Below are 13,114 nucleotides of genomic sequence, written 5' to 3'. Positions count from 1 at the left end.
CCTGCCACCAACCCTTACCAAACTTACTCAACATTTCCTCATAAGGATTAATCATCCACCAAGGAGAGAAATCTGCCAAGAGAGAAGCCCAATGCTTAAAAAAGCAGCTGAAAACAAAAAACCACCCCATTAAGTACTAGCTATAACACTTGCTTCCTATTGTTTGAGCCTGAGCCGTAAGACAACACCTCCCATTTATCCAATGCCCCACATAACCATCTGCACACCTCCAGGCCCTCCCACAACAGAAACCATTATAGCATTTGCTGTGTGCCATGCATAAGACCGGAAAAAAACATACCAGGGCCCAGAGAAAAAACCCCTACCTGTAGATCCTCTTTGCCATTCACTACTTAAAAACCACACCCTTTGCTGCCTGCTGTAGCTTTAAGGAAGCAAAGAAACATCATCAAAAAAAGCCACTACCGTACCACCAAGAAAGCGAAACCTCAATCCCTGCTGTTTCAAATTATTCATAGCAGAAATTGTAGAGGCAGAATAGAACTCCACTCCCCTTGCGTTTAAAAGAAACGAACTACCACAAAACCATGAACAGAATCTTAACAATAGAACTTCCGAACATCACCTGTAACTTTTTACACCAAGTTCAAGGTTTAAGAGTCAGAGAAGGAAAAGTTCAGAGTTTATTTGTACCGTACATAAATCTTAATTTATCTACTAAACTAAATTCATAAATAATTATTATTAGGTAATAATAAAAATTTTCATAGTTTTTACATCAACTAACTAATAATTCAACCAATTGAATTAGATTATTTAATAATTATTTTTTAGTAAAAAATTATTTACTTATATAATATTTTCTTATCAATAGTTAATATTTTTTCTTATGAATATTATTAATATTATTATTGTTTGACAAAAATAAAAATAGTATTAATAATAATAATATTAATAATAATCATCATCAAAAAAAATAATAATGATGATAATATGTTCATAAAGTTTGTTTGAACAGTGATTAAATATTTTTTTTCACTCATTTAATGGAGTTCATTCTCTTTTTTACGACAGTTTGTTAATAATATTCATAAATGATAAAAAAAATAATGAATTTAATAAATGTTCAAACTTATTCAATATTATTATAATAATTTCAGATATTATATTTATTATAAATATTATAAATACTTTGTGTGTCCGTCTAGCCAATTCTAATTCTAATTCTAATAGAGAAATGTTTCTAATAATACGACGTTATCTCTGAATTTTTCTAATATCCGAGTGCTCTTTATAATATATAAGGTTCTTTCTATTGCTCAATTTATCCTTCTTATTTTTCTTCACTATCTTAAAAGTACGAAAATGTTTATTTGAAAAAGTATTTTACCCAGTAACCTAATAATATTAAATTTTAACTATTTATAAAAATTCTAAATTTTGTTAATTTTAAATAAATTATAACTTTTTGTAGTTTGTATGTAGTAGATTTTTTTTTGATTTTTTTATTATAAATATTAATATTTATTGTAATTGTTGGATGGAAAACTGTTGTCAAAATATCTCATAACTCTAAAAATATATATGTAAAAGTATATATGTACCAAAAGAACAAGATAATAATATAGCTTAAACTATAAAAAAAAAAAAACAAACAAACACTGTTACTATCTCCCTTTTAAAAACATTGTAGTTATTTTATTTTATTCAAATTATAAACTCATCTTAGAAATCTCAACCATGAGTATGAGAGATTAAGAGCACTTCACGCAGTTTTTCAGTCAATAACATGCAGGGTTCCTATTGCTTGATACGATTGGTTTTAACTTTTACGGATTTCGATTTGTTTTCCATTCTGTGATGAACTGTGAGCCAATTACGTCTTCATTTTTCCAGAAAAAGCATATTTTTGGAAATTAATTCACTGAAGCACAACATTCTCCTCAATTAAGGACACAACACGAGCTTCTACCAACCTCCACGTTTAAACCACACATATGGTTGGTAGAAAATGGCAAATTCTAAAAATGCTAAGACACAATGCTAAAGATGAAAGTGTCTCATTGACGTCAAAGTAATGGTTTTTTCACATTTAAATATCCTTGACCCTTTCTATATATTTCCAGTTTCTAAATTAACTTTCGTAACCTGTGATTGTCAATAAATATAGCACGCTTCTATTCCTTTTCTGCATCATTCCACATACAATTACATCGATCAAATATCATAGCAAAAGCTCTGAGGTGTTGAGTCAAATGGAAAATCTTACCAAGCAGGCTTTGATTTGCAGTTTACTAACAGCACTTGTTTTGTTGTCATGTCCAATAACAATGTCTGAAGAAGTTGGTGAGCATCTTTTGTTTGTTTAATTACTTTCATATTCTTAATATTGCATGCATGCATCAAAAAATAAAAACAAATTGAAATAGTACACACATAAAACACACATTATTACTGGGTTTCTGATAGATTGAACTGACTGCTACCTAGTTCTAGGGTTACCAAAATATAGGGCAGAATGTAAAGAAGCTTTTAGGTTTGGATTGGTCCGATAGTCCCCTTCTTACAGAAACGTAAAAGAAACATTATAGAGGTCTAAAAGCAGTTTCTTTTCATCAGATTAAACCTTTTGGTAAGATTTTTCAAATGTTAATTGATTTATTGTTTGATGGCACATTCAGAGAACGAGAAGGAGTTTACTTATGATATGAAGAGCAAGTCGGGACCAGAAAACTGGGGAGACATAGAACCCGAATGGAATCTATGCAAAAAGGGATCCATGCAATCCCCGATTAATTTCTTGAATGGTGTTCAAAAAGTAAACAATTTGGGAGAACTTAAGATCAATTATAAACCATCCAAAGTAGTTCTTGTAAATAGGGGCCACGATATCAAGGTTGGTCAATACCAGAATATTTAATTATGTTTGTCACTGAGTTATTATGCAATTAAGCATTATCATTTTTGTACTCATAATAATTTCTGTGTTGACCCTTTACCAATTTTGGTTAAAAGTAATTCTTTGTGAATAGGTGAAATGGGTTGGAGGCAAAAGCAATATAGAAATTAATGGAACTAAGTATGATCTTATTCAGTCCCATTGGCATTCTCCCTCTGAACATGCCATAGATGGCACAAGGTATGATTCTGATCTACGTCCAAATATATATACATATACACATTAGTTTTATTCTTCAAACATTCACCAGAAAGATTTACTCACCCTCATAAATTAATTAAACCTTACAAATATCTCTAACTTTCAGGTTGGATCTAGAGTTACACATGGTGCACCAAACTCCATCAGGAGAATATGCAGTGCTTGGAATAATATACAGGGCTGGAAGAGAAGATCCTTTTGTGTCATTGGTACATATTAATTAATTAAAGATGTCTATTATGCTGACCCTAAATTTCTTATATATACCTTTTACATCTTTTCTAGTTATCGAAAGGCTTAAAGGCCATTTCTGATCACACGGGAGCAGAAGAGGAAGTGGCTGAAGTGGATCCTAGTATGGTTAAAGAAGGCTCGAGCGTGTCATTGTATTACAGATATACTGGTTCTCTCACTACTCCTCCATGCTCTGAGAATGTTATTTGGACCGTGCTAAGAGAGGTCAATTTTCTAACTAATTTTGCTATCATTTTTCCTTACTTTCCTTCAAATTCTATATACTCTACTCAATCTTTGTTTTTCATCAGGTAAGATCCATTTCCCAGGAACAAATCAAATTGCTTCAAGAGGCCGTTGAAGATGTAAGTAACTATAGTTTTTCACACACACATATTATATATATATATATATATATATATATATATATATATATATATATATGCAAGTATACTATTTAGATTCTGTCATCAGTTATAAAAATGATGATTGTGTTGGTAGTCAAACTCATATAAGACAGATCAAAATGTTAAGGTATAGCAGTCAAACTCATATAGCAGTTTTTTCAGTTAAAGAAATTAGTAACATATATATTGTTGAGAAGTATCGTTATCAACTTTTTCATGTTTTGTTACTAAATTTTAGAATGTCATATTATAAAGTTGCTGGAAGATGGAGCTACATGATGGTTATGTTTTAAAGTTTACCTGTACTTAATTTGCAGGACTCAAGGTCCAATGCAAGACCATTGCAGGAATTAAACAACCGCGTAGTGCAGCTCAATGACCCCGGAGATAAACACTAGTGTTTCAAGGCATTGACGAGGACATTTATACACATATAAATTATCAGATTTTTTTCTTTTTTCAGGAAAAGAATTAATTATATTTGTAAAGGAGCATTTGGGTGCTTTAATTCTTTTACATCAAATTTTTGCCTCACCTACACCTAGGTGAAGATCTCATAAAAAAAACCTCTTGTGAATAAATTATCAGATTAATGTGATTTGAAATTTTGGTCGGAGAGTGATTTTTCTCATGCAGTATTGTTATTTTTCAATGTTTATTTAGGGCAATACGTTTTCAATTTAATTTTCATTTTTCTTGTGATGTTTATTTAGGACTAAGAGTTTGGTAGTGCTTACATTTTAATTTGAAAGGTTAAGAACATTTGTCTTTTTATTTTGATTAATTATCATAAATTATACTGATATAACTCATGTCGATTATTAAGTTATCAATATTTTTAACAAAATACTGTTTTTAATAATCCAACAAGTATAATAAAGTCAAATAAATGTTATATGATGTACTTTCTAAAACTATCAAAATTGACGGTTTTTCTTCTTGCATCTCATAATTACTACTTGCACTCTCACACTAACGGCAAAAGAGACTAAAATACCTTCATTATCTTACATTACATCGCTGCATTTATAGTCATTGTCCTCAGTGTGTTTTCTTTCTATGTTGTACCTCCAACTACACCTTCCTTCTCCATTGCACTCTTCGAGAGGAGAAGAAGAGAAAAAAAAGTAGTTACTGTGTTTTCTTTTATGATACCTCCAACTATACCTTTGTTCTCCACTGCACTCTTCCAGAGGAAGAAGAAGAGAAAAAGAGAGAAAAAATATTAGGTTTGGTGGAAAGCTTATTCCAAAAAGTTTGTTATAAACATCTCATGATTCAAAAAGTTTGTTATGCTCGTTTAAAAAATATGAAACTATCTCATATATTCTGAAAATCTTATACTATAGATTTTATTCTGAAAATTTTATTTTAAATTTTTTATGTTATGATAATTCTAGAAAGCCAAGTAATGTGGAAGTTACCATGAGGAAGAGTAGAATGAATATTTTAAAAATCTTGGGGTGTAGTTAGTAATTATAGGAATGCAGGTAGCAAAAGCGAAATGTACTCGAAGTCAATCCAGTTTTTAAATTGAGGCCGAAATAAAACGTGGCCAGTGTGGTTGGGCTTGGTGTCAGAACTGGTGTATTTCTTGCTGGGTATTTCTTTCTGCACCCCAACAAATTTCTCTCTGCACCCTATCAGTTTTTGGAAATACTGTTTTACCCTTTTTAAAAATTACTTCTGGATTTCTAAATCTAAAATATTTCAAGAACATATTTTATGAATTCTAGATTCACCACCATTTCAGAAGTAAAAAATGTGTTACTTATTCTAAAATGGTTTTTTAATTTTTTGGTTTTCTTATTCCAAAATCACCTTTTACTTATAGAATACCCCTTATTTTAGAATCTTCCAAAAGTTAAAGGTAATTTGAATATTTCAAATAATGGCATCTGCTTTTGGAATATCCTCCAAAGACCAAGTGCTCAGGTGATCATTCATCTGTGTTGAAGGACAGAGATTGGTGACATAACTGAAAGCCAATTGAGAAATGACAACAAAATCATTTGATTATTTACTTTACATACTGAGCAATTCCTTGCATATTTAATAACTACAAACAAGAGGGGCAAGTAAGTAGCAGACAAAACTAATGAGGTAATATAATAAATATAACATTTCTCACATTTCATAATTACCAGCTTAGCACATATTTTGGCTAAACCATTTTTGCAAGGACTTTCATGATATCATCCATACTTGGCCTATGCAGGGGATCATCTGCCACACAATCCTTTGCTAGAAAAGACAAACATAAAGCCTCTGGAAGAGAGTAATCCTTCAGATTAGGATCCATGAAACTTCTTAACCCTTCAAAACAACCACCTTCACTTGCCTCCCCCAACAAGAATCTCAGGGAATCTTTTATTGGTTTTCCATCAAAGTTGTCCCTCCCTGAGATCAGCTCAAGCAACACAACCCCAAATGCAAAAATGTCAACCTTTTCAGAAACTGAGCCATGTGAGAGGAACTCTGGTGCCACCAATCCTTTGGGAATCTCCATACTATCATTGCTTTTGGTGAGTGTGGCAGTGGCTGCCAATGCTCTTCCAACATCTGCCAGTTTACCCCTACAGTTGGCCGTTATGAATATGTTTCTACTACTGACATTCATGTGAGCATAGGAAGGAAAAGAACAGCAATGTAAATAGTAGAGACATGTCGCAATATCAAAGGCTATTTGTGTCCGTTTGTACCAATTTAGCGGATTGCATCGATCAGATAAGCAGTCCCTCAAGCTTCCATTCTTAGGCAACTCAAAGACTAAATAAGACCATGAATCATTGCTCTCACCATAACAAACACCAATCAAGTTCACAATATTAATGTGGTTCATTTTAGAATGTAAATCAATCACCTGGCGTGTGTCTTCCAACCTCATCCTCTTTACCATCACCTCAAGATCATTGACTGTTCCCTTGTAGACAAAGTCTCCTTCGCCACTGATGTTGTTTTCTTGACTGAAATTCTTGGTTCCCTTCTGGAGCTCCTCTATGGTGTAATTGAGTAAGTAGTACTTTATTCCAACAAGAAGATCCGGGGACAGGCACCAAGTTGTATTGCTTTTAGTCGTTTGTGTAGATATCGGAGAGCTTCTAGTTGGTGACCCCAAAGTGAGGGAGTTGGTCAGACTGAAGGAATGGACAACATCACTTTTCCTCAGTCTCTTTATGTAAAATCCGCTTGCAAGCAATATTATGAGCAACAAAAATCCAATAACAGATCCTGCAATGTAAAAATTTGATGGTTGTGTGTATTCTTGTGTCTTACCCACTGGATTTGTAGGAAGAAAACCTGGAGGTGGAGAAGGAGAGTCAGGAATATCCAGTATTCTGATTGGACCATCCTCTAATGGAACTATAACAACTGTGTTAGGATAAACAGTTGACAGGGAATTCAACTCATTGACTTTATAAAACTCTTCTGGTGAGATTTGAAATTTTTCACTCAATTTGACAGGTTCGTCTCCCCTTATAAGAGGGTACGTGACAAGGTACTTCACCTTCTTGCTCCAGGTGGAATTCTCACTGTCAGGACAAGCACATATGAGAGGCACATGAAGCTCAGCACCTGCTTCTGGGTTATTACCTTGTGACAGGTTTTCCTCAGCCAGTGTGAGACGACTGAGCAGCCCTTCAAAAACACCACAAGCAATCTCGGAAAATGTTGTGTTGTCAAGGACTTTATAGCTTAAACTGGTTTGATAATACGTGCCAGAGCAGGTGCAATTAACAGGAATAAGCACCTCCTTACCTTGTTTGAGTACACGGGACAAAGAGGAAGATGTGAGGTTGTTCTTTAGAAGCACCTCATCAGAGCTCTTGTTGAAGAGCTTTGAGACATTAGAAATGGTATTGAAATTTTTGTTAGCTCTATACACCAAGAATGTTTGGCATGAATCCTGCGTTGACTTGCAGCTGTACCTTGTCCCTAGCCCAACTTCATTTGAAATACAATTATTTTGGTCGTAAGCTGAGCACACACCTAAGCAAATCCAAGCAGCAAACCAAACATGAACCATAATCTTGTGGACAAGTACAAGACTTCCCATGAAGAAAATTCTGCGTAGTTACTAGTATAATATATTACAAACAAAAATGTAGAGAAACAAAAGAAGAGGATGCAAAATCCAAGTGATAAATTAGATCACTCTTGAGCTTGAGCTTGATTCATATGAATTGAGTCATTCATTGCTAAAGGGTATTATGACTATAATCAATGAATGAATTACTTAGCTAGCCTCCAAATAAATATGACATTAGAGATGAAGGTCATTTGACTAAAAACGTTATCAGAGTTTGTCAACATGCATAAATGCGTAAGAAGCCGGCAGAAAAATCAAAATGGCTACTTGAGACTAAACTTTTATATATTATATAGTTGTAACATGATGTTTGTTCTATTCCTTTCTACTTGTTTCTTTCCAATCATATTCAATATCTTATGTGTTGTTTGTCACCAAGTCAGAAACTAGGCCCTTCCTCTCATTCACACACGTTGCAGATTATCAATCAGCCAATCAGCAATAGTTTAAATATGCCAAACCAAAACCCAATTGCCAGAAAAATATGAACTGCAGAATAGGTTTACTCGCGGTTAAGATCAGATCAACTAAACATTGCATAACATATTTATATTTTTTTCTATGCACATATTCAACATAATATTCTGTTGAACAAGTATTGTTTTAATAAGATGGTATTTCATTATTGCAGGAACCGAACTAGTATTTATATTAACCAGGTTTTATCAACCATACAAGTAAACACTACAAGAAAATGATTTTGCGTAGGCCTATCCAACGCATAATTACAAAAATTTATTTTTAATTTTCTCATTATTATTTATATTTTTTATTGTTGTTGGAAACATTCTGCACTGGATAGGAATCGAACCAAGCCCACACAATTAATATTCCAAGGAAACTACAGCAGCAGCCAGGATTCGAAGGAAGCATTAACAACTAGACCAGCCAAATTCTTTGATCATATTATCATTTTTATTATACTTATTATTAATATAATTTATACATATTAATATAATTATTATTAATAATAATAAAATAAATTATACTCATATTATTAAATTATTATTAACATTATTATTAAATTATTATTAACATTATTATTAATATTATTATTAACATTATTATTAACATTATTATTAATATTATTATTAACATTATTATTAATATTATTATTAACATTATTATTAACATTATAATTAATATTATAATTAACATTATTATTAATATTATTATAAATATTATTAATATTATTATACATATTATACATATTATTAATATTATTAGTATTAATATTAAATATTTAATAAATTTAATATTATTATCATCAATTTAATAAATTTAATTTAACTAATTTATATAATAATTTCAAAAATAAAATAGTTATGAAAATATATAAATAAAATAAATTTAAAATAAAAAAATATTTTATATAACATTTAAATAATTTAAATATATATTTTATTTTACTCAATTAATTTTAAATCAAACGCTTATTTAATTTAATAAATCTAATTTAATTAATTTATATTCAAAATTGATAAATTAAATAATTTATTATAACATTAAAGAAATAATTCTAAAATAAATATAATAAAGAATTAAATATTAAAATATTTATTATACATTAAAAATATTTAAATTTTAAAATTCTAAATATGCGTGGGCTATAGCGGACGCATATGCGTGGGTTCTGTGGGTAACGCAAAACGGACGCATATGCGTGGGCCGCAGCCGACGCAAAACCGACGCCTATGCGTGGGCCACGGCCGACGCAAAAAAAAAAAAAAAATCAATATATGCGTCTGTTTTGCGTCCAATGTAAATCTTGCGTGGGCTTTTACTCATTTTGGCCGACGAGAGTAGCGTCCACAAATGGCCCACGCAAAAATTTGGAAGCTAAATCAAGTTTTTCTTGTAGTGAAATGACTACGTTCACATCATTTATCCTAGGAATAATGTAGAATAATAATAACCTATGAAACATATACATGATACGAAATTGCGACACGAAAACAAATTGAAAATCATGGCACACGGGATACAAATATATATATATATATATATATATATATATATAGATAGATAGATATATACAAATATAAATATATATATATATATACACTAATATACTTCATAGTATAAAAAAAAGATTTATAAAAAAAAGTTTAACAAAAGATAAACTTATGTGAATCATAATATTTGACTTTATATTTGTTCATCTTTATTAAAAAATACAACTTCTAATTTTGGTTCATCAATAGATAAGCTAAGAATTTCATTATCATTCAATGAAAAATCATCTTCTATAATATTTCATGATTTAGTTTTCTCTTTTTTGTATCTTGAGAAGTTTCTTTAGAGAAGACGAAGATTGCTATGGACAAATACTATCATTCATCTTTTTAGGTGTCATCTTATTTCTTTTCAAAGAATGTATTTTTTATCAGCAAAAAATAATTCAAGTAATGTATAAAAGAGTAACTACTCCAATTCTTTTCATAACAAGAAAAAGAACATGGTAGTCCAAGTAGTTTAAGAGTTATCTTCTGAAATATTAGTGCATGAGCTTCATGAGCAATCCACCATGATTTTGCATCTATTTTACCCTTATCCCTTCAAGAGTCAACATCAGCAAAATCTTCTCTTCCATGTAAAAAGTTTGCAAACTTTATATTTATTTGTCTTCTTACATTCGCATAAGCAAAGTATCTCTTAGAACATTTCTTCCTTTCATGAGTAAGTTCCACATCTTGATGTGGGTCAAGTCTTTGTGAATCTTAATTAAACCATTCATGATTATAATATCTACATTACAAATATATAAACATAAATTAACATAATATTATAAATTTACGATATTATATATAATATGTACACAACAAAATATAATTATAAAATAATTTAACTATAGAATGTATTACCTTGAATTTAAAGAACGAGCAAGACAATAAAGAGATATGTTACTCTTAATCCAACAATAAATTAATATTATGTTTTACTACCTCCAAAAATGATAAATGTTAAACTTCTCTCTTTATATGTTGGCATATGACCTTTCTCAATTTCAATAATTGAATTTTGTTACTAAGTGAAGAGTAGTCATATTCGCGTCTATTTTTTTTTTAACATCATAAATAGGGGCAATAAAATAAAGTATGTAATCAACATTCATCCACAAATTATTAGTTAACAAATTTTCTTTCACAAAATGTGCACTAAACACATTATCATTTTTGTTAGAAGACCATTCATCACTAATAATCATCCCTTTGAGCCTTTTTTTTTCAAACTTTTAAACCTTTTTATCATAACTATGGTTGAAACAAATCTTGTTCGAACATTATAAAACAACTTCAATGAGTTGGAGTTATTAAACATTGATAATCTCATAGAGTGACCCATAATAAAGTTTTTAAGAAATGTAGCATCATCATCAATTTGTGAAATACAAGAACATTATTGATAAGTATCACTATTTCTTTTGGTATTTTTTGTTGCACAAATATTTTTCAATGCAAGATTCAAGTTGTGAACTACAAAACGAGTCCAATAGATTGAAGGAAATTCTAATTCTATGAGCATACTTGTTGCCTTACATACAATTGTATTATCCGTTATATATTGGACTAGATTTTAGCCAAGAGTGATTGTAGTCCAAATATTACCTGTTTGTATCTTTACAATATTAGTCTGCTTAATGAAATTTGATCAGTTGATCGGGGAAGTAGACATAGTATGCTATTTATAGACGAATTAGCACAAAAAAACTTGAGTAAAATATTTTCATCCCTTAGGATTGCATGTTAATATTCTCCATCTGATTAAAAAGGAGAGTTTTGCAAACAAAAAAAGTTTTGAAAAAAGTTTTTAATAATGGATATGTCAAACTTAAAGTGTGTCTTGTGGCACCCACTATTATATAAATAATTTTTGTTTAATTAGAATTTGGGAGTGTAATTTTTTATGTAATAAAATTTTCTTAGAGAAAACATTAATCATAACATAACTTAATTGATATAAATCAACATTTTACACTTTTAGTAATTATTCATAATATATTCCAAAAATATATAAGTTTTGCAATAATAAGAGTTATATATTAAGATAGAGAACTATCCATATATTTTATAACTAAGTTCTCCATGAGTGAATGTTCTATAGAAGATCTCCAGAAATTTGTTTGAAGAACTCTTATTGAGTAGGTTCTACTCCTACTCGTACAACATATTCATATCAAAGAAAAAATATGAAAAAAGAGAGGTATTTGTAAGCCTTAAATATCAGCCTTATTAAACTTAATACACAATGCAAATAATGAGGGCCTATGACTTGACCTGCAACCATAAGACTCCATTTCACTGATCAACATACATATTCAACTTCTGCTAAATTTTATGACTTATTCTTTAACGCTTTCAAGAAGATAACTCTCTTTTATCATAACACATTAAATAAAAATAATAATTAATTTTACATTATTTTTATCATTACTTTATGTTTTTTTTTAATTATAAAAAAATATATTTCAAATTATATGAAATAAAAAAAAGAATTAAAGCAAGAACTTTAAATAATTAGACATGGATCAATATAGTCACTCCTATTTACCCTGCTCCAAATCCCCTTCCTCTCTTTCCTATTCTCCTTTGTCTCTCTTTCTTCTCTCTCCTTTCTCCTTTCACACTTTTCACTTCATTCGTTGTTTTCCTCCCATCCTATATATATGAAAATTTCTTATAATTTATCTTTTCTTTTAATGTTTTGGAAAATTATTTAGATAATGTTTTGAATAATTTTTTGGATCATGTTTTTTTATTGTTTATTTTTATTATTATTTTCATTTTATTTAGTCATGATGTTTCTTAAAAACTACTTGATTTATTTTGTAACATTTTGTACTTGTATAGACAAAGTGGGCCTAAATAGTACTTGGAATTGGTTGTAAAATTGTTGATGTGTTGGTTGCCTTCTCACTCCTCACTTCAAGTCTCCTCCTTTAATTGTTGGTGCTCAGTCGAGGTTGACCTGAAAAAGGTACTTCGAAGTTCAAGTAAGTACTATGTGTTAAGGGTGTATAGTGAAAGTTGATTAAAGCGTACCTTACACCTTTGTAAAGGGTTTATTTATAGTGTTTAGTCATGGGTCTTTGTTGTGATGGACTGAATCTATCAAATATCTGTGTTAACTGATTTTTAGCATGATCATTGATTTATAAGGAGGTATATTGGTATGTTGGTATATTGGGTGCCTTTAATGTCTATTAATGTGGTCGGTCGGTCACCGAGACCGAGTGACATGGCTTGTCCAGTACCAACTGGT

At 30.4% G+C, this 13,114-nt stretch overlaps 2 protein-coding genes across 2 annotated transcripts; one reads left to right on the top strand and one right to left on the bottom strand.

The window, feature by feature from the left end:
- The first annotated feature begins 2,087 nt into the window (after positions 1–2,087).
- Positions 2,088–4,393, top strand: LOC137827729 (alpha carbonic anhydrase 7). The gene is made up of 7 exons (XM_068634021.2): positions 2,088–2,307; positions 2,643–2,857; positions 2,994–3,100; positions 3,228–3,330; positions 3,407–3,580; positions 3,667–3,720; positions 4,080–4,393. Exons 1-7 carry the CDS (start codon positions 2,217–2,219, stop codon positions 4,158–4,160), a joined length of 825 nt encoding a protein of 274 aa, XP_068490122.2. The 5' UTR covers positions 2,088–2,216; the 3' UTR covers positions 4,161–4,393.
- A 1,358-nt stretch (positions 4,394–5,751) lies between these two features.
- LOC137832952 (lysM domain receptor-like kinase 4) lies at positions 5,752–8,085 on the bottom strand. The gene has a single exon (XM_068641358.2). It carries the CDS (start codon positions 7,817–7,819, stop codon positions 5,927–5,929), a length of 1,893 nt encoding a protein of 630 aa, XP_068497459.1. The 5' UTR covers positions 7,820–8,085; the 3' UTR covers positions 5,752–5,926.
- Between the last annotated feature and the right edge of the window lie 5,029 nt (positions 8,086–13,114).

The sequence above is a fragment of the Phaseolus vulgaris genome, chromosome 11 (genome assembly GCF_051622355.1).
Source record: "Phaseolus vulgaris cultivar YP4 chromosome 11, ASM5162235v1, whole genome shotgun sequence".
Taxonomy (NCBI): domain Eukaryota; kingdom Viridiplantae; phylum Streptophyta; class Magnoliopsida; order Fabales; family Fabaceae; genus Phaseolus; species Phaseolus vulgaris.
The sequence above is the reverse complement of the archived record's forward strand: the minus strand, read 5'-3'. Positions and strand labels throughout refer to the sequence as shown.